Genomic DNA, 19,307 nt, shown 5'->3' with positions numbered 1-19,307 from the left:
GTAGACAAGCTGGCAATACGAGTACTGAGCTCTAACTTCTTCTAAGAACCTAGTAGTAGGAAGTTGTTTACAGACTTTAGAGGAAAAGGAAATATTTCGATTAATGAAGTAACAAAGTCTTTACATGAATTACCTATTGACTACCTAGTTGACAATTCTTGATCGAGCCCAGCAGATTCAAGGGAAGCCCTCCCTTTGCTGATGCTGAAAAATACATAACTGAAAAGCCTTTCGGCTATAAAAACTATATAGAGAACAAATTCCAGGAGCTTTGAATTTTCCTTCAGAGGGGAAAGAGGGGTTGGCCACCTTCGAGGCTTTTTGATGCCTTTTTGTTCTTAAGAGTGGTAAATTAGAGTTGCTACTTGATATTGCGAGGCTTCTCTCAGATCTCTCTCGTGATTTATACGAAAGAAATAGGGGAGTTATGAGTAGCAGAAACGTCAGTAGCCCACATAACTTCTGACCAGTCAATTTGCACACAATTTAGTGTGCTTAATCTTTGACTTTTGACTTTGGTGACATGCCGTACAACTCCTTTTGAGATTCATCCTGCTCATTGCCGATGGTCTGAGGCGATACACGAGGACGGGTTGGTGTCTCCAACGAAGCGGTTGGATAATGTTGCATCATCGGATACATGGTATACATGTCAGAATATGATGCGGGAGAATAGTATGCATGCCCAAAGGAGTTGTATAGGGCAGGGCCACCCTGTGGCGTCGTGTGGTTTGCCATGAATGGAGGGATTGGATGGAACCCATAAGGAGAGTAAGGGTAAGGCGGAATAATGGGATAAAAGCAAGACATCGTTGGCTCAGTACCCTGTTCATGAGGAGTTTTGGTATCAGGGTTTAATGGAGGTTTAGTGGGGGTTTCCACATCCCTCTTGACTTTAGCCTCATCGCTGACTGAGTGGCCATCCTTGCGATCAAAAGAAGACTCGTTTTCTTTGCCTTGATAGTCGCTGTCCACATATTGTTCCGACTTCTTGGGGGTGAATACCATTGTAGAGATGGGCTTCAACTCTTCGGGGATGTATTGACGCATGGTGCCAGGAGAAAAGCTCTCTCTTTCCATCGCAACACCCTTCATGCTGTTTCTCACTGCTCTGTCAAATCTAACATCGTTACCATGGCTAGAGGCTGGTGTCTGACAATCCAAACCATGAGAAGATGACCTTGCCAGGAATTCGGCTAGCATCGCTGGGATTTTCTCACTAGCTGCTGTGCTTGGAGCGGTGGATTGTAAATATTCCTTAGCACTCGTTCGAGGGGCTTGATGAGCTTCCATATGCACTGCGTTAAGAGGTGACATAGCACCTTGTTGTTGCTCAGATGTGGATGAGGTGAGGTCGTTTGCTGAAATCGGTGAGACAGGAGGTTTGAAAACATCAGCATTCATGATTCGATTGGCATTGCCACGATTGCCGCTTCTACCACCGTGCCAAGTGGACGGTATGGCAACCGAGTATCCTCGCTGGGGATTATTAGCAGCATAGGAGAATCCATTGAGTGTCCGAGTGCGTTTTCTCTCAACCTTGACAACGTGCCCATTAATCGGTTTTCGGTGCTGTCCGACAATGTTAATGAAGTGTTCTTTTTCCTGTCTCTCGTTTTCTTCCTAGCTCAACAAAATAGATCCAACTCACATAGCTCATGATAGCGTTGTCGACCGAATCAGGACGCGTAAACTCTACAAAACCAAAGCACGTCGTGATAGCTGGGATATCATCATCAGTTAATTTCGTGCTCAGGGAAAATGAGTAAGGATGTCTGCTTACTTTTGCCTCCTGTTTGAGGAACTTCTTTCGTGGCTAATTCAGCGCAAACCACCTTACCACATGAGCTGGCGAGCGACTTCAAACCATCTGAAGTCATAGTCAAGGGCAGGTTGCCAAAGTATGCTGAGCGACGATCTTTCTCATACTGAGCAAAGTTTTGCTGATCGCCTCTTTTATTCTGTTGGCGAGTTCCAGTTTTGGGGTCGTACGCATCGACGCAAAATTCGGGATGTCCTTCAAAAGTCTATAAACGTGGTTAACTGACTTGGTTTTCTCTGGCCGATGAAAGGCAAGAAAAAGAAGCAACAAAGAAAATGAAATGTGGTATATGGTATACCTTTACTACTGATCGCAAGGAATCATAGCGCTTGTAGTGAACCACCATGGCAGGCGGAAGCTTCTCCGCCTTCTGGCTACGAGAGCCCAGAGCATACACTTTGGCTATAGTTCCCAATGTACTGAGCAGGTCGTAAGCTTCTTGTCTACTGATTTCCTCTCCGGAGAGTTTGTAGACGACAAAGCACGCTGTGAATCATGATTATTAGCTTCATGTAATAAAATCAAGGAGAAAAGGAATGAAAACTCACAGTGCGCTGTGGCTTTTTCAACACGACAAGGGCGGCCTAGGATCATAGCTCCGCTTCCATATTTCTCAGCTTTTTCAGCATCGGTATCGCTCTGGAATCGAGTCAGTAGATCCTTTCCTCATATGCTTTTTTTTTTACTCTTCATCGATGGCTTCTGCCTACCGTAAATTGACAAAAAGCAAAGGGCATCTGGCGGCCATCCCGTCGAATCTTGACGAAGACAGTTCCGAATTGCGAGAAGTACTTTGTGACTTCGACCTCTAGTTTTCCATCGTCAAAATTTTGACTCAGACTAGATAGAATACATTCACGGTTAATAGAGATGAAGCGTTGGATGTTTAGCATTTTCCAGGTAATAAGAACTTACTTGGCGACAAATACGCAGGCCGACGATGGATAAATGTTCTGCGCGTCGGTTTGAAGCGGCTCACGGGGAACCAGAGCCCAGTTGGTGTCTCTCTGTGTGGCCTGTTTGCCGCTCTCAGTTGACATGTCTTCAGTACCGTCTCCAGACTGGTTTGGAGTAAATTCGCCGTATTTTGACTCAGGCGGTGGGTGATCAACAAACACGTCGTCTCCGCTGGCATCACCAATCTGGAATGCAAGCGAGCTGGATAGAGAATGTTTAGTAAGGAGGATAATGATGTGGTGGAGAAGGAGAAAGAGATGGAGACGGAGATAGACACATACCTATCACGCTCAAGATATCTTCTGGTTTGCAAAGCCAGATTGTTGGACGAGACAGGTCGTCTGGGGCTTTGAATCGTTAGCTACACGCAAAATCAATCCTTGGATGGAACTCGCTTACGCAGTATCATCGTGGCTCGAAAAGGTATCTGTGCCTAGGTATGGAAAATTAGTAACCTCAAAGTGAGCAACGAGCAGGTTTTGAGTCTTGTTTACCTTCAGCGGCAATCTCTTCGCTAGAGGTCATTTGGCGAAGGACATCGAAAGACGAGGCTTTCATCAACGTCTTCTTTGGATAGCGGAGCGAAGAATACGCAGGCATCGTTGTTTATGCTTGAGAACAGTAGCCTTGCTAAGCCGAATTATCATTAGTGCTAGGAAACGAAAGCGAGGCAAGTGTGGAAAGAATAATCGCGGAAGAGACGAAGCAGTGAAGAAGAAATGAAGGTGAAGTGAAGAGAAGGTGGGAGAGAAAACCATGGACAAGAAGAGAGGAAGCAAGTAGTATGACTTACTTGCTTGAAGAAAAAAGAGAAGTCGATGAGCAGCTTGTCGTCTGAAATGTGATGAAAGGCTGCTTCTTCTCCCGCGAGAGCAACGAGATTGGGAGCAGATAATTCGAAACTTGCGGAATTTCAGAGAAAAACAAGAAGAAGATGGCTCAAGAGGGTTCCTGGCTTTGGAAATGAACTCAGGCATGGCAGTGCCAGCAGTTGGCAGGGGAGTGGCCAAAAGGGGGGGGGGGGGACATGCAGGCGGCTGGCAGCAGTTGTGGTAGTGACATGTATCTGTGCAGGCAGTGAATACCAAGTTGATAGAGAGCATGTTGTTATCACATAACTAAACAACTGAGCAGTATCCAAGTGCAGAGCAATGAACTGGCGATCAATACCAGGCGCAATTTGCTTGCGTCCTGTCAGCAGAGCTTGAGCTCACCCATGGCTATCGTATTATACACAAATACCACCCTCGCAGTGCAGATCTATAGTATACATTATCCTCTCCCCAGCCTTCTTGTACTATACATTTTTTTTTCTCCCTTCCTTTCCATACCATCCGAGTTTGCATCGTTACACATAAAAGCGCCCCTTCACATGGTGAGTGACACACGGCCTACTTCGACGCCGGCTTCCACCCGGCACGCCTAGCCTGCTCTTTATCGATGGCATCTTTCTCCTCTAGAAAAGCCTCCAGAGTTGTGGGGGCGGTTGTGCCCCACACCCTCCAAGAATCCGGCTTGAAGGTGACGGCGCTGACCTGCCTTGAGAGCACCACGTATTCGACCTTGTCTTGGATCCTGACACTTCCAGGAATAGTTTCTCCCGTTGATGCGTCGTATCGTGATACTTGCTGCGTAGATGAAATGGCGACCACTGCTTGCTCAGTCATGAGGTTCTTGTCGTACACGTTGATTTGGTGGATCTGGTGCGCTCTCCGCTTGGGATAGAAGAGCGAGCTATTGTATTTGGTCACTTCGAAGTGAACCCGCTCTCGAGGATTCCGACGGTCGATGGCGGCCATGAGCTTCTTTGCAAAGTCATTCACACAGATCCTCTCCAGCGTTGCTTTATCCCCCGCGGCAAAGGCCTCTAGAACCTCTTGATATAGAGCCTTGGCAGTTGGCGCAATCTTGCCACGGCGAGCCTTCCATTGTGGCCGAGTGGTCCAGTTGGGCATAGACTTTAGCTTGAAGTTGAGCAGCGAGACGGTTTCGATAGTCCAGTGCCTTAACCTGTTCCATTGATACTGCGCAAAGTCGGCGGGATTTAGTGGAAGGCGAGACAGCGGTAGCGATACGAATGTGCCTAATGGTCGAGATATACATGTTAGCCGCGGGTCATTGGCATTGATCCTGCTGTCTAGGGACTACTGAATATCGTCGCCACAGTAGAATTGAGTCATGAGACATCTCCCCTGCAGAAGAGTACGGGGGAGAGAAAGATGAGTCTAGATGCAAGTGCGAACCTGGAAATAGTGGCCCCCCTCCATCTTTGAAGTATTCTGCATTTGCCATCTTTTGCAGCTGTGAGATGCTCTGCTCTTTGGTCATCTTGCTGGAGCCTGCACGAGCCGCACGGTCCATTTCCCTCATCGTCTTGCTCCTCGAGGGCTGTGTCGCATATTGTCGGAATATTTGTGCAGCCAGCGGCTTTGCGACGCATCGTAAAGAATTCTTTGTGGTGCCATACGGCAACACCGCCGCCGCAATTGGACGCAATGAAGGAGCGCGAGACATCGTGATGCCCAAAGTGTGTAGCAGAGAATAAATAAAGAATTCTTCTTCCTAATTTCGCACTCAATTATGGCTGAAGAAAAGACAGACAAGCACGCCGTCACTGGCCCACCACAGCGGGCATCCCAAAAAGCTGTGATGAGTTGAGCTTTCTGCGTCGGAACAAAGATTGGCGGACTATTGATACTCCGACAGCCGCGGTGCCCTGTGCGGGGTGTTAAAACGCAGCTCTCACACTCTTCCCCGCCTTACTTTCTCTTCACACAGGGCTTCACTATGTGCTAATTTCATGCCACCTTCTCGCCTTTGTCAACTTTCAACGCCAAAACCTGAGCATCGCCACCATCTCTGGGAATCAATGCGGAATTGGAGGCATTGAGCCGTGTTTTTGCCGCGTGATCCGCAATTGAGATATTCCCATGTCACTAAGCTCTAGTTGAGCCGATTGGCTCGTCCGTTATTACTCTACAGGCCTTGAGAAGTTGCGTCCTCGCCTTTCGCTTTCCTCTGCCTGACAGTCAATTATGAGAGTCACCCAGCCATTTCTCGCCAAGAGCTTCCTGGCGCGGAGCTTGGACGAGCTTAAGAGACGCTCTAGTATAGGTAATGAACGAATTTCCTTGTCCTTAGTTCTGCTAATCGCGCGCTTCGCTAATGCTTGAATTTCCAGCATGGAATTTAGACGCCGTCAAGGGGCCCTCGGGCCCTCGCGAGCTTTACGACTTTTCTAGCACCGATTCTATAAATAATTGTATTATCATGTCCGACGCATTGATTGGCGGCGCCTCTTCAAGCCAGCTCGACTTCATCTCTGCCTCATCCTCGCCATCCGTGCAGACTTCGACTTCGCCAACCTCATTTGCACGCTTCCATGGGTGCATTTCGACATCACTACCTTCAGATCGCTTGACAATTCAGCGGACAGGCTACGCTGCGTTTCGAACTCCAGATCAACCCCCCACAGTTTTTGGTCGCTCTGTTTGGGATATTGACCCTTACGCATATCTCGCATTACGGGTCAAGTCCGATGGCAGAGCCTACTACGTTAATGTGCAAACGGAGAGTGTCGAGCCTACTGATTTACATCAACACAGGCTGTTTTCAAAACGGCCTGGGCAATGGGAGACTGTTTTAATACGATGGAATGACTTTGTACGCACAAATCATGGCTTTGTGGTGGAGCCACAAACAGAGATCCTCAGGCAAAAGGTTCACAGCGTGGGAATTGGACTGACGGATCGTGTCGAAGGGCCTTTCGAGCTCTGCATTGAGAGAGTTTGGGCGACCAATGGGTTGGAAGAACGAGGTAAAGAACCAGAAAGCCAAGACGGGGAACTAAAGAACAAGAAGGGTGAGAAGATCCAGTGGTAAGAGCCAGCAGAGATATGACGCAAGTTCAATATGCTTGGTTATTTTGATTCGGTAGATATTCTTGGAAATACATGAACAATCATTTCTCATTCCTACTTGGGGTAGCTTCAAATGTCATCATTATGTGTATTTCATGTCCGGAAACTGTAGGGTATCATTATTCTCGTAACAAAGTCTGGCACAAGGCCTGCTACCTGTATCTCAAAGCTGCGCCTATGAACCATTTCCACTTTGTCCCTCTTTTCCCCTGAACCTATATTACGAGCTTTCAGATTTAATATCAAAGCAAATGTGATCAACATCCTTTCTCTATTAGAAATGTTCCGAAAAGCAGCCGCTGAGCGCCAATGTCACTGGAGGATCTTACCTGCCTATGAATATGGGGAATTTTCCGTAAGTACCTATGTTGAGTGCTGAAAGACGAAATCTTGACTGGCCATAAATAGTAGATGTCAAGTCAGCTAAGTATTTGTTCTCGAATTTGTAAATAGATTTATTATTATCCTCTTCATTCACTTTGTTATCCTGCGTCTTATCTATATCATAAATTATTGTCATGGGACTCATGATCTTCATTGAAAGCGAGGTAGTTGCTTTAATTTGTGGTATAATAAATAATATACGTATGCGTAGTTATGAAGCTGTAAACATCTTGAGGTAAAAAGATATACCGATAGGTACCTAGCTTACGAAATTTAGATCGCCAGCCGAGTGAAAGCTTACTCCCAAGTCTATAATTCTTTCTCGGGGACACTCTTATAAAATAACTGGAGGTGCTACGTGATGCTTTATTCTGAAGCTACATCTCGAGCAAAAAATGTTTCCTTAGCTGCAAGAAGTACAAAGGAATTTGGTGCCGCATTAATGACTCAATTACTGCCTTCGCTTATATATTGGCATAGGCACCATAGTCATGAATATAGGCAGGATTATGTACCACATATCACTTCGGATGGGTCAAGCCATCCTCATAGGAGCTTACAAAATATAGCACATACTTTTACCGGCGCGGAATGCTCATCAACTACCTATATGTAGTCATCCAAACCTAGGTAATAAGGCAGTAATCTCCATTGACGTAATGTGGTTCAAAGATAGATTCGGGAAATAGGCAGATTATTTTTTTTTTTTAAAAAAAAGAAAAAAATTCTCACGGTGTATACAAGTTTGATGTCACGTATGATTGCCGAATAAACTAAAACATTAATGGCTGACTGATCAGACTAGCGACGTATAGATATATGTATGTATGTATGTATATTACTTTGCTGCAACACAATGAGACCTCCATTATTGGTTAATAGAGTTATTGTGGAAATATAAATAAAAGAAAGAAACGTAGCATGAGGGGAAAACGGCAAGTAGAAGTTTAGGCATGAGGAAGAAGGCTGTCCCAGTCTCCATCAGCGCCCTGGGTGTCGTTGGGGTTTACATTTGCCCAATTTTGCTCCCATGAATCCATAAATATCGACATATCTTGAGACATTCTGACCTCAATATTTGGCATGGATGTGGGATTATTTTCAGCGGCTGCAGGAAAAGAGCCGCTACCCAAGGACCATTCGGCGGCTCCAGGAGCGAAGCCTCCAAGTAAAGGCGCCTGGTCCTCAGACGTAACATATCCTTGTTCTTCTTGGTAGAGCTGAGATTGTTGTGTCATCGTTGTCTCTTCGAACTGAGCGTTGGCTTGTGTATGTGATTCAGGTGGCGAAATCATAGTTGTTTGGGCGTTAAAAAGAAATTGTTCTTGGAACGACTGCTGATTCTGGCTTGTCGAGTAATGCCCTGGCAATATACGTGGCTGTGTCTCGTAAATCTGCGATGCAACTTCACGCGTGTTTCCAAATTCTGGTAGGAGTTCTCCGCCGCGTTGAGCGCCATACCCAGCATCAAGATCTAAAGCAAACAGGCGTCAGAATTTGTGCTAATTCTCAAAGAGGATTTCATACCATCAGTATACTCGTAAACAAAACCAGCACAATGTTTCCGAATATCTTCTTCTGTCTTGCACTGGTGTAGAGTGTATGTGATGGCTTCAGTACCGTTGTTCATAACGTAAGAGAGGGTAGTAGCATCTCCCTCTTGTTCATAGACTGCCCAATGGCCGTCAGGCCGCGGCTCAAGGGCTTTGAGAGCGGAAATTGGAGGAAGTGGGGTGTTAGCCATGGTGATCTCAGCTGTGTTTCTTTGTGATGATGACGGCTGCAAAAGAAATATTTTTTTGTTGGAGTACAATGATCTATCTTCAGAAAACGGGGGGGATAGAGAAGGTGAGCTTCGCAGGGAGCGGCAGTCGAATAATTCTTCAAACAAGGGTGCATTTATTATTTTTTTCTGCCTCCTGGTGAAGGCGAAGTGAAAGGTTGACACAAATTGGAGCTAACGTCCCTGTCACTTTTCACTCACTCAGTCGTATCTCCAATACGGAGTCAAAGTAAAGCGTAGACTATCCTGGGGAAAAGACCCACGGCACCATTTATAGGCACCTCGGTAGGATTTACTACGACTATCGGTACCAACCTGGGTAGGCACTAGGTAATTCGATGTTTGTTGGTACTCTACTCACTCTCGATCACTAAGCTTCTCTTGGCATTCTTAGATCAATCGCAGTCCTACCAACGTAGTACAAAAGGAACAATTTCCTGAGGAAGTCAACCAGATGACATGTAGGCGGCGTTCTACACAGAGCATAAAACCAAAGTACGAAATCCAAAATAGTGTAAAAAATTCTCTACCCGACTAGGATTCCTTAGCAAAAGTATTTGTGGCCGCTTCTCCTTGGTATTCGGTGTAGAGAGTGATGTGGACACCCTCTTCCTCTCTCTACCATGACCAAATGCTTCGTACTTTCAGCTCCCAAACAAAACAGGGCTATAGTAACTACTAGATCCGATGCAATTACTAGGTAGACAGGGCGGGGGGGTGTAAGAGAGGCGTAATGATCTACTAGCGTTTTGGGAATTTGTATAGATATACGACGGTGTATTGCTAACGTTTATTCTTGCACCCCGGCTTAGTGCATTTTAGCTCCAACGCGTTTTTGTTTGCTAGTGGTAGTTTGCTGTTGGTTGCCGACAGTCCAAACACGAGCTAAGAAGTTGGGGGAAGAACAAGTAATTACAGATGGCTCTCTTTCTATGAGACGTCTATAATCCAGCTATTACACGCCCTCGATTTTTTCTCAGATAGTGTGATCTATTTATCAAGCGGCCAAGTGAATGCTACGCCAATAATTTCTCACGCTGCGTGCCTATTTCATGTAAATATAAAAAAACTAGCCCCAAAAGTGATACAGAAAGTACGAACTTGCTCTGTAAAAAAGGGTGGGGAACGCCGCAATCGCACTAAGAAGGGGGGGGCTGGGTGGGTATTCGATTAACTTATTCAGTATTGGCTCTCAATAGAGGTCAATAAGGCGAAGAGCTGCCATGCAGATTTCTAGCTCACTTGTAGCTCATCTGCAATTCTTCATAGTCCTTTATGCACTGGGAATATTCACTTTTTCGCCTCTTTACCATTTACCCATCCACTTGATATTTGTGAACTTTGCACTCTCAACATCGCCTTCCTTCACCATATCGGCTTCAGCATATTCGCATACCAGCACTGAAAGTATCATTCTGTCAAATTCCTAAGCGGCATCATGGATCTATATCAATCTCCATCGCATAGCAAAGAGCATACCGTTTACCTAGATGCGATCTGGAATCAGCTCCAAGAACAAATCAACCCATTTCTCCGAGTCTTGTGTATCAACGGCAGTATCTATCGTTTGATGGATGATTTTGGCAAGTGGTACATAGCCAAGAAATTCATGTGAGTTTGTTTTCAGTGATGATAGTCTTGGTTGTAGCTAACGTCTTCGCAGGGAATTTACCAGAGAAGCCGTGATGTTTTGCCGCGATGGCACTGGGCAAGATCGCCACTATTTGGGTGCACCCCGCCATTTCATTGCCAACGGGGGCATTGTACATTCGCCTGATGGCCTGGAGCCTTTTTGGACCATGGATAATGGTTCGAATGCCCATTTAGAAACGACAACAGTCTGCCAGCCACTTGCTCCATCTAAGCCAGCCAAGATCCCACGTCCACCTAATGCATACATTTTGTATCGCAAGGATCGCCACAATATCGTCAAAGCTGCCAATCCTGGTATAACCAACAATGAAATCTGTAAGACATCTTGTCGCTGCCAGTAATAAGTTTCTGCTAATTTGTTGAAGCTCAAATTTTAGGACGAGCTTGGAATAAGGAATCCAGAGAAGTACGACAAAAGTACAAGGAAATGTCCGAAGCCATCAAAGTTGCGTTGCTCGAAAAGCATCCAGATTATCAGTATAAACCTCGAAAATCTTCAGAAAAGCGCCGCCGCACACGACGCATCCATCAAACTCAAGGAATTTCTGTGGAGGTTGACCTCGCCGCGTCTTCGGCCACCAATACTATGGCCTAAGTGACAAAGCCATGGGCATAACTTAATTATTTCTTTTCGGTAGCGACATATACCCGATACTTTGGTATCAAACGACCACAGCGTCAAGTAGAGGCTGGCCGCAATATTTGCAGCTAAAGTTTTAGAGTAAGTCGTACTGCAGAAAGCTGACATGGGTGATCCTGCTAACATTCGCCAGGTGAGCTTCATCACCATAGATATGAGCACTCATTTCAGTATAGAGAATACATTCCGTTGTCTGTAATTAATGTGCCACCTCTTCTATATCTATGATGTGAAGAATTCCTCCGCGTATGCTTAGGATTATGCAACTTTTCCATGTGTAAAATTTTGAATGCAGTTTGCTAGGAACAGCGATTATTATTTTTTATTTGTTTTGTGTAATTCTGGTATGTTTTAATGGCGGTCAGACGAAGGCTCAGCTACAACATTGCACTTCTCAACCAAGCATCTAATAAGATATCAAATTGGTTCTTCAGGCTCGAATGGAAGATATAGCGTCAGTGAAGATATTTTTTTAAAAGCCTGATGGCCATTTTCCACAACAATTTATACATTAGGCAAGTCTCTTGATGGCTGTCTGCTAGGATCTTGAATCACCAAGGAAACAAACGTGCACGCGCAAATAGCAAGCAGCTACATTGAGTTGAACATCGGGACATCAAATTGTATGAGGTACTTACTAGGTCCCCATGTAATCATGTAAGTATCAGAAGGGGGGGGGGATTTGGGTAAAAGACGCAGGGAACTGTGTTACGACTGCGATCCGTTCCAGTCACTACTCCAAATAAAAGTGCCGCATCGCCACTCAGAATCCTTCTCTTTTTCGCCGGAGGGGCCTAGTGGCCGGGCACAAATATAGAACGATCTTCCTGTAGCAAACGTTAGCATCTAGCTTGTCTGTGCACGTGGAATAAAAGCCATCATTTACGACGTTGGTGCGCAGATACAAATATGAAAAAGAGGACCGATGGCGTGAGCCTATCATGGGCCGTAAAATATGTACGAACCAACACCATAAACTAGAGATGAAGCTGAGAGCGGTGGAGTAAGCAGGGTAATGAAAGAAGACTAGCAAAAGGCCAGAATCTGTAGGGAAGGGGTAGAAATCTTTAGGTATCGCAATGACTAGATCAAATCTTCGACTAAAAAAGGAAGAATCGACGCACCACAGTTGACGCCTGGCTTTTTAGTGACAAGGCTGATACAGGGCTCGTTATGTTCGCATCGTGGGAGCACCCTTCTTCCGAGAAGTTTTGACCAAGATTCTTTTGCCTGAACCGGATCAAATATTTGATTGGTTTCCGTCTGAAGGCTAATTGGTCTTGGATTCTGCTTCGCTTGAGATTCTGAACCTGGCGATTTGCCAGACCAATCAGCGCCATCGTTATTCTCTCGTTGTGAACTTGGAGCTGATGAGGTATGGTGCGACAGGAGCTCTGTAGGCAGCGTCATTGTTTGCTGCAAGTAAGGGGACGGGGCATTGGAATTAGCTCTCCGGTCGGCGTTGGCGTCGGGATCGCTGCCTGTTTTCTCTGCCACCCGGTTTGCAGCGAGACTTGACACCGGCTTAAAGAAACCTTGCAGAGTCTTCTGGCCTTTTGTGCTAACTGTAGTAGTGCTTCGAGCATTCTTCTCTGCCATAAGGCTTGGATTGACGCTCATCGCACCGTTGGACTTTTTACTTCTTTTCAGTGATCCGCCATCACTAAGAGGATCGACAAACCCCGCAGCACGTTTCGCGCGTGGTGGCGCTTCCGATCTCGACTCAGTTAGTGGTTTCAATTTCGAGGAGTCGCTAGCGTCGCTCATTCCGAGTCTATATTCAGCACGGTTTGACAATTCACTGGCTTGGTCTAAATGTGTTGAACCGCCCACTCTTGAGCTGGCGTCTTGAGCCTGGGCGCTTTCTAGCGCTGGTGACGAAGGAAAGCTCGAAAGTTTAGTACCAGCGCTCTTCGTGAACATATCTCGGATGCTTTGCCGGCGGTCGAACTCGGGGATCAGTTTGGCTGACAAAGGCAACACATCCTTCATATGCCATTCCCGGAGGCGTTGACCATCTCTGGTCACCATGCTAGTTGGATTCATAACGGCCAACAGCGGTACCTGTTCCGTGTCAGTCGTCACGACATCAGCTATCGTGGCATACACCGGGCAGTGATCAGATCCCATTAAGCCCTCCTGAATGTCAGCTTCTGTAAACCAGTCTTTCAGCCCATTGCTGCATAGCACGTAGTCAATACGGCTGCCGTTGTTGGCCGGCCGTGTGTTCCGTTTGGTGTCCCAACATGTGTTCATGCCCTCGCGTGTGGGGTGGAATTCTCTGCATAGATCCCACAGCGCAGGCTGCTCCCGTCCTTCATCGCGATCGCCTTGCACCGTGCCTCCGTAGATTAGATGATTGAAGAGGCGACGCGAAGGTACGTTCATCCATTCCTCGATGCTCAGGCCCTCTTTTCGAAGAGTTTCAGCAACGTTGGTTGAATCAGACTCGGAACGGCTCACATTGAGGTCCCCCATCAAAACCACTTGCTTGCCCTCCGAGATCAGATTTCGTACCCGAGCGTCAAGTGCTTGAAGATATTCCATGCGAAAATCTACTCGAGACTCGTCGCGATTGGCTGGGCTATAAACACCTAGCAGTACGAATGCTGGAAATTCAAGGATGACGCATCTTCCTTCAGAATCCAACAGCAGTTCATCGATGTTCCCCGGAAGTTGCTCAGGTCTTGGATAGCCCCCAATTTGTTGATCTTTGGGCAAATTGCGAAATTGTGTTGATGACTTTGGAGGACAGAGCACTCCTAGGATTCCTTCTTCAGCTTTAATAGGCGCACAAGTCGCATTTCGCGTGTAAATAGCAACACCGGAGTACCCTTAAGCATGTTAGATCCATTACTAGGTCATAAAGCCATGAAACATTGAAGAGGTACCTTTCTTATGCTTAGGCAGGCTGAAGTAAACATCCCACCCGGGAACAAGAACCATATCATCGGTTAAATCCTTTCGCTGTATCTTTGTCTCTTGCATAACGACAATATCGGCCTCGAGAATATCGAACATTGCCTAAATGAAGAGCGAAATAAGTTGTTAGCGGCGTGATCAGGTCGTCCAGAGAAGTTCCAATCACCAACCTGGAACGTGCGCTTCTCTCTCCATGGCTGATATCCAAATGGATTTCTAAAGCATGGTAAGATATGATATTGGTCCATTCGCTCGAGAAGAGGGAAACAAACCTAATGCCGTTTACTTCAGGCTTCGTTAGTCATTGTCATTCTCAAGAGGCTCATAGGATAGCATACCATTCCATGTCGTTATACGAAATCCCATTGTTTCTTTGAGAAATTTCCAACACCAAGTCTATAGCAACCAAACAACGCTTCTGTTTCGTATTGCAGCGCATACATGCCGGTTCACGGGGCACCGAGCAGATAGTGAGAGCGGATGGCCGTAGAATGATGCTGGCAAAAGAGTATAGCGGGTAAATTACGCCTGGGGTCGAGGGTGTTCAGAAACAGGCATATCGAGAGAGAAGAAATCGCGTTTTGCTTCAATTACAAAGGCTCGCATGCATATTTGTGACCTTGAACCACATGGAAGTGAGTCAAAGAAAAGGGAAACGCTCATCGCTGCATCGCGAGAGCACGCACCGAGAGCACTCGCGACTACGTCACGATATCACGTGACTCAAATTAAGCAGATCTTAGCCTGGAGTTTGAGGCATCCATGACCTGCTCTAGCCGAGCTCTAATTCGAATATGACCTGATCTCATAATCTGCACCTTTATAGACTATCCAAACATTGAAGACGAATTCGGATCGCCCACAATGTTTGCTGCCCGACAAGTTACCCGCACCGCCCCGCGCTTCGCTGCGCAGCTGCGCACTCCTATGCAGCGCCGTTTTGCTAGCACCGCCGAAAACGAGTTCATCAGCGAGCGCCAGCACATCAAGGAACACGCTCAAGGCACCACTGGTGAGTATCTGTTTCTCAGTTCCGCCCATTGCGCCGTGGTCCAGCTTCTAATCGTACATTCAGAGCTCTGGAAGAAGATTTCTCTCTAGTATGTCCACCGCCGGTTCTCGACATCGCGAATTTCTATGCCTTTTTTAGCGCCGGATGAGGGAGAAAGCAGCCGATTGCGCCAAATTTGTTTGGATGGGCTGTAGAAGGCTGACAAAATCAAAAGCGCCGTTGTCCCTGCCCTTGCTGTCGCTGGAGCCAACGCCTACTGGCTATGGACTGAGCACTGGGAGCACTGGAGCCACCTCCCTCCTCTGCCAGAGCGCACCGAGTATCCCTACCAGAACATCCGCACCAAGAACTTCCAGTGGGGCGATGGTGACAAGGTGAGTCGACACTCTGTCAGTTATTCAACGGATCGTACGCTAACCATTCTCATAGACTCTCTTGTAAGTTCTGCTAACTCTTGTCTCAATGGAGCAATTGCTTTATATGTTCAACAATCTCTTTTTAATCTCTCTAGAGCGAGAACGGTCTGCTAACTGCTATCAAAAAGCTGGAACGAGGGCGTCAACTACCACAACCATGACAAGACCAAATAAAGTTGACGAACGGAAATAGGCTGGGTTAATGGTTCCAGGAGAAATACTACTGGTAGCTGTAGACCCCTCCTTTGGAGCTTGAATCGACTGTCCCGTAACTTGAAGGGCGACAACTGTATCCCTCCAAGCTGAGCTAGACTTTGCAATGTATCTATATCATCCTTCTAAATCCTTGCCTTTGTGTATAACTCTGGGTGTCTTTTTGGTGCAGGAAGTCATAGCGGCCATCGTCATAGCGGCCACGAGCAGGCACCTAGTAAGCCTCTCAAAAATAGGCGAATTGAGACGCGGTAGAGTTTGTCCCGTATGATATCGATTCCTCGTTTTCAGGATTTACCATCTGTATCCATTGTTATGGGACTGCAACGTATTCCGCATATCCCAAGCTCCAGTCAACTCATGCCATACTTTGCTACGAGCAGGTATGAGCGGGCGCAAAATTCTCCGAAGAAATTCCGACCACAGTGTTCTGCTGCTGTGGTCCAAACTCAGTAGCGACAACAATAATGCCCAAGATGTAGTTGAAGTTACCTAAGCCACTAAGACATCGAGAAAGAAAGGCCTATCGATCAAGGTAGGCAGGCACTCGGCTATGAAGACTGCAGGAAAGATCTGATCCGAGACAACTGCCTTGATCTATTCACCCCTGTTCATTTCTTCCCACTTACCTACTACTACTCTCTATTCCCCAGCATCCACCCAAATCCTCAGAGCTTACGAGACTAAGGCAATTGGCCAGCTGAAATATGGAGAAGGCTTGAGTTTGCCACGCCGGAATCTGTATCCCTTGAGAGGCAGACAGTGCTTGGCGATTGCTAGCGGATTTTTGACACTCACCGCCAGGTGAACCCAGCTTTCTCAAGGTGAAGATGGCACGATACCTCACGCCAGCCAAGATTGGCCTCCTCGTTCTGACCGAGCTATACGTGGAAGAGGCGGTCCCCAGCGATGCAATCGTGCCAGTTCTGTCGTTTATTGCGTCTCACGCCATGGGCTACGATCCAAATGGACCATCCACAAGCCAAGCGGCAAGATGGACAAAGGCTGAGCGCGCCGTGAGCCTGGTGATCTCGATCAAGGACTTCGAGAAGCTGCTCAGCAGTTATCCCTTTCTGATGGGCTTGCCCGGGAAGAGACTTTGGGATCAGTTCCTCAATAAGCTGTGGGGGATTGACTCGCTCCACGCCCTTGGAGAGTTTTTCGAGCATCTTTCGTGGAGACTGTCTAGAACAAAAGAAGAGCTTCGCCGAGAAGGGCTGGATCCTGATGAGCCCGAGCTGGGTGTCAAACTCACCAACAACTCTCCCCTCGGCGCTTTCGTCCGCAGAGCCCGCCTCGAATACCAACGCTTGCGGTTTCACGACTGCACCGAGCTATGGAAAGACTTTGTCCGGTATCGACAGCCAACATCCCACTATCAGAAGCGGAGAAATCCAGACTTCAGTCGATACAGTTTTGATCAGGTGCTGCAGCGTGGAGAGCTGGAAGACTGGGATGTTGACAAAGTTGCGAGCCTGGCGTCGGTGGCGTATGGCGATATGTTGACAGGGGACCAGACTGGGGGTCTCCCTGTCAGCATAGATGACGTTGAAAATTTACTCGACTTTCAGATCGAGCAAATGCAGAGTAAGTCATCCTTTGAGCGGGCTCTTTCACCGAATTCGCTATGAGGAGCTCCAGCTGACTGTCAACTTGGAAAGAATACGGTAACCGGATACCACTGGAGATTCGACACCAGTTTCACGACCTCCTCAACGACAGCTTCTTGGTTCCCAGCCTAACACATTATATCACGTAAGTACAAGTTTTCAGTGTACTACATACTACACCTAGGTGCTGTGCTGAAACTGGGCAAAGCTTTCTCGACGCTTGGAGAGCCGGTGATTATCCCACGGCGTTCGACTTTCTGCATAGATACTTTGACTATACAATGCAGCATCGTGATCGACTCTTTTACCAGTACGCCTTGATGAACTTGGCCGTTTTACAAGCCGACTTTGGCTGTTATAAAGAAGCCATAACAGCCATGCTTGAAACAGTGACCACAGCAAGAGAAAACAGAGATATGACTTGCCTCAACTTCTCTTTGAACTGGTTGTTTCATTTTGGACAAGCACACCCAGATCTAGTTCGTGATCTGCAAGCGGATAACCTCCTCGGTACAAGCAAAGAGACATTAGCCTTCCTCCGAGTGAAAGCCAGGGAAGCCGGAATGTGGACTCTCTGGAGCTCCGTGCTCTTAAGCGAGGCCAAACTTTGTCTCATCAACGGCGACAGTGTAGCCACCGCTCTTGAATACATGGTACGAAGCTCGCAGATTATCGTGGAGAAGAATATGAAGGGCATGTTCGGGGCACAGCTCGGCTTATACTCGTCCCTCTGGAACAGGCTTGGTCTCGGTCACCTCACCACGGTAGCATGTGAGATCTTCTTACGGTGCCATACATGCCATTCTATGTTTGATGATGAGCTCAAGATGATCAGTCGATTTTCGTTTGCGCTTTTAGACCAGGGGAAATATCGCGAAGCTATGGAGATTTTAGACAAGGCTGACGAAAACTCACGGCGGTCGTGGAAGCCCAATCAGTACTGGTTCAAGTATAGGGGGGGTCATACAGCTCAAGAGAGATTTACATCATAACAACTTGGACGGTGCAGAGCAGCTCTTGAGTCAGTTTCTGCAGTCCAAAGGAGACGATTTCGAGCCCGACCTCGCTCTAGTAATTGATACCGCCCACATAGATTACTTGACTCGTCGCGGAGACTTGTCATCAGCCGCCGAGAAAGTCGATCAGATGATTACGGAACTAAGAGACGAGAATAGAGATATAAGTCTACGAGTCAGAGCTCTTCTTATCAAGGCTTCGCTCCTAGATAAATGTGGGCGGCCCCAGCGTGCTTTTTCCATTGCCCTGCGTGCGGCAAACCTATCTCTGCGCGCGCGGCTGATGTCTCTGCTGTGGGCTGCAATCGGCGCAATATCAAATATTTTGGTTTCCATGAATGAATTCGAAGCCGCAATGCAGCTCCTCACAGCCGTATTACCGCGGAGCCTAGAATGCGACTCTCCAACCCTCACGGCAAAACTATATTCATATTTCGCTGATGCATGTATGGGGTTAGCCGGGCAATGTGAAAGCGATGGTGTTGTTGGACAAGGAGAAGAAGCTCTAGAGCAGGACCAAGAAGCCAAAGAGACCGAGTCGCCCAAGTCAGTCACTCAGCGTCGTGATGAATACCTCACAAGAGCGGCAATGGCGGTCCAGAGTGCTTTTGATGAGTATTCTAGCATTGAAGATATCAATAGTCAATGCGAGATGATGGCAAAGAAGGCTGTAATTATGAAAGTACTGGGCGACATGGTCCTGGCTGCGGATTATGCCGCAGCTTATGCTGAGCTGAAGAGGAAGGCTGAGTCTCTGAGTTTAAACGGAGGAGACACTACATAGATGGCATCTTTAGAAGAGAATAGTAACCGGATACAATGTAGTAGGATACAGCAGATGCACTTTGAGGCTGCGCTAAGCGTAACCTAGACTAGGTAATTGATAAAAAGAGTAGATTGATGACATACAGAATCACATCCCCAAGATACACGACGACAAGACACCTAGGTATTTGGAA

General features: G+C 47.0%; 9 protein-coding genes across 10 annotated transcripts; 5 read left to right on the top strand and 4 right to left on the bottom strand.

Moving 5' to 3' along the window:
* Positions 1 to 5: 5 nt before the first annotated feature.
* On the bottom strand, positions 6 to 3,379 carry TrAtP1_001900 (uncharacterized protein; the record flags this gene model as incomplete). Its single annotated transcript, XM_066111205.1, has 10 exons — positions 6 to 1,572; positions 1,652 to 1,722; positions 1,784 to 2,027; positions 2,121 to 2,308; positions 2,371 to 2,461; positions 2,533 to 2,662; positions 2,738 to 2,980; positions 3,061 to 3,126; positions 3,179 to 3,212; positions 3,274 to 3,379. 10 exons carry the CDS (start codon positions 3,377 to 3,379, stop codon positions 496 to 498), a joined length of 2,250 nt encoding a protein of 749 aa, XP_065967279.1. The 3' UTR covers positions 6 to 495.
* A 473-nt stretch (positions 3,380 to 3,852) lies between these two features.
* On the bottom strand, positions 3,853 to 5,411 carry TrAtP1_001899 (uncharacterized protein). Its single transcript, XM_014085732.2, has 2 exons — positions 5,023 to 5,411; positions 3,853 to 4,862 (listed from the first exon to the last, which is right to left on the bottom strand). The coding sequence occupies exons 1-2, from the start codon at positions 5,291 to 5,293 to the stop codon at positions 4,171 to 4,173; spliced, it is 963 nt and encodes a 320-aa protein (XP_013941207.1). The 5' UTR covers positions 5,294 to 5,411; the 3' UTR covers positions 3,853 to 4,170.
* A 141-nt stretch (positions 5,412 to 5,552) lies between these two features.
* Positions 5,553 to 6,755, top strand: TrAtP1_001898 (uncharacterized protein). The gene is made up of 2 exons (XM_014085733.2): positions 5,553 to 5,893; positions 5,961 to 6,755. Exons 1-2 carry the CDS (start codon positions 5,815 to 5,817, stop codon positions 6,659 to 6,661), a joined length of 780 nt encoding a protein of 259 aa, XP_013941208.1. The 5' UTR covers positions 5,553 to 5,814; the 3' UTR covers positions 6,662 to 6,755.
* A 1,275-nt stretch (positions 6,756 to 8,030) lies between these two features.
* On the bottom strand, positions 8,031 to 8,827 carry TrAtP1_001897 (uncharacterized protein; the record flags this gene model as incomplete). The annotated part of the gene is made up of 2 exons (XM_014085734.1): positions 8,031 to 8,557; positions 8,611 to 8,827. 2 exons carry the CDS (start codon positions 8,825 to 8,827, stop codon positions 8,031 to 8,033), a joined length of 744 nt encoding a protein of 247 aa, XP_013941209.1.
* A 1,300-nt stretch (positions 8,828 to 10,127) lies between these two features.
* Positions 10,128 to 11,358, top strand: TrAtP1_001896 (uncharacterized protein). The gene is made up of 4 exons (XM_014085151.2): positions 10,128 to 10,477; positions 10,530 to 10,834; positions 10,885 to 11,240; positions 11,293 to 11,358. The coding sequence occupies exons 1-3, from the start codon at positions 10,305 to 10,307 to the stop codon at positions 11,112 to 11,114; spliced, it is 708 nt and encodes a 235-aa protein (XP_013940626.1). The 5' UTR covers positions 10,128 to 10,304; the 3' UTR covers positions 11,115 to 11,240; positions 11,293 to 11,358.
* Positions 11,359 to 11,587: 229 nt separating this feature from the next.
* TrAtP1_001895 (uncharacterized protein) lies at positions 11,588 to 14,732 on the bottom strand. Of its 2 annotated transcripts, XM_066111203.1 has the most exons (6): positions 14,420 to 14,732; positions 14,354 to 14,366; positions 14,252 to 14,297; positions 14,051 to 14,183; positions 12,284 to 13,993; positions 11,588 to 11,986 (listed from the first exon to the last, which is right to left on the bottom strand). In XM_066111203.1, the coding sequence occupies exons 1-6, from the start codon at positions 14,445 to 14,447 to the stop codon at positions 11,868 to 11,870; spliced, it is 2,049 nt and encodes a 682-aa protein (XP_065967277.1). In that variant the 5' UTR covers positions 14,448 to 14,732; the 3' UTR covers positions 11,588 to 11,867. The 2 variants fall into 2 exon arrangements, with proteins under 2 accessions (XP_065967277.1, XP_065967278.1); XM_066111204.1 differs by having other exon boundaries at positions 11,588 to 13,993.
* Positions 14,733 to 14,886: 154 nt separating this feature from the next.
* On the top strand, positions 14,887 to 15,861 carry TrAtP1_001894 (uncharacterized protein). The gene is made up of 5 exons (XM_014085736.2): positions 14,887 to 15,093; positions 15,157 to 15,181; positions 15,308 to 15,467; positions 15,523 to 15,530; positions 15,638 to 15,861. Exons 1-5 carry the CDS (start codon positions 14,946 to 14,948, stop codon positions 15,681 to 15,683), a joined length of 387 nt encoding a protein of 128 aa, XP_013941211.1. The 5' UTR covers positions 14,887 to 14,945; the 3' UTR covers positions 15,684 to 15,861.
* A 691-nt stretch (positions 15,862 to 16,552) lies between these two features.
* Positions 16,553 to 18,324, top strand: TrAtP1_001893 (uncharacterized protein; the record flags this gene model as incomplete). The annotated part of the gene is made up of 3 exons (XM_014085737.2): positions 16,553 to 17,309; positions 17,384 to 17,477; positions 17,541 to 18,324. The coding sequence occupies 3 exons, from the start codon at positions 16,553 to 16,555 to the stop codon at positions 18,322 to 18,324; spliced, it is 1,635 nt and encodes a 544-aa protein (XP_013941212.2).
* A 379-nt stretch (positions 18,325 to 18,703) lies between these two features.
* Positions 18,704 to 19,132, top strand: TrAtP1_001892 (uncharacterized protein; the record flags this gene model as incomplete). The annotated part of the gene is made up of 1 exon (XM_066111202.1): positions 18,704 to 19,132. The coding sequence occupies one exon, from the start codon at positions 18,704 to 18,706 to the stop codon at positions 19,130 to 19,132; it is 429 nt and encodes a 142-aa protein (XP_065967276.1).
* Positions 19,133 to 19,307: the final 175 nt, after the last annotated feature.

Source organism: Trichoderma atroviride, chromosome 1 (assembly GCF_020647795.1).
Source record: "Trichoderma atroviride chromosome 1, complete sequence".
In the NCBI taxonomy this organism is placed as follows: Eukaryota; Fungi; Ascomycota; class Sordariomycetes; order Hypocreales; family Hypocreaceae; genus Trichoderma; species Trichoderma atroviride.
This window is presented reverse-complemented; position numbering and strand designations above follow the sequence as displayed.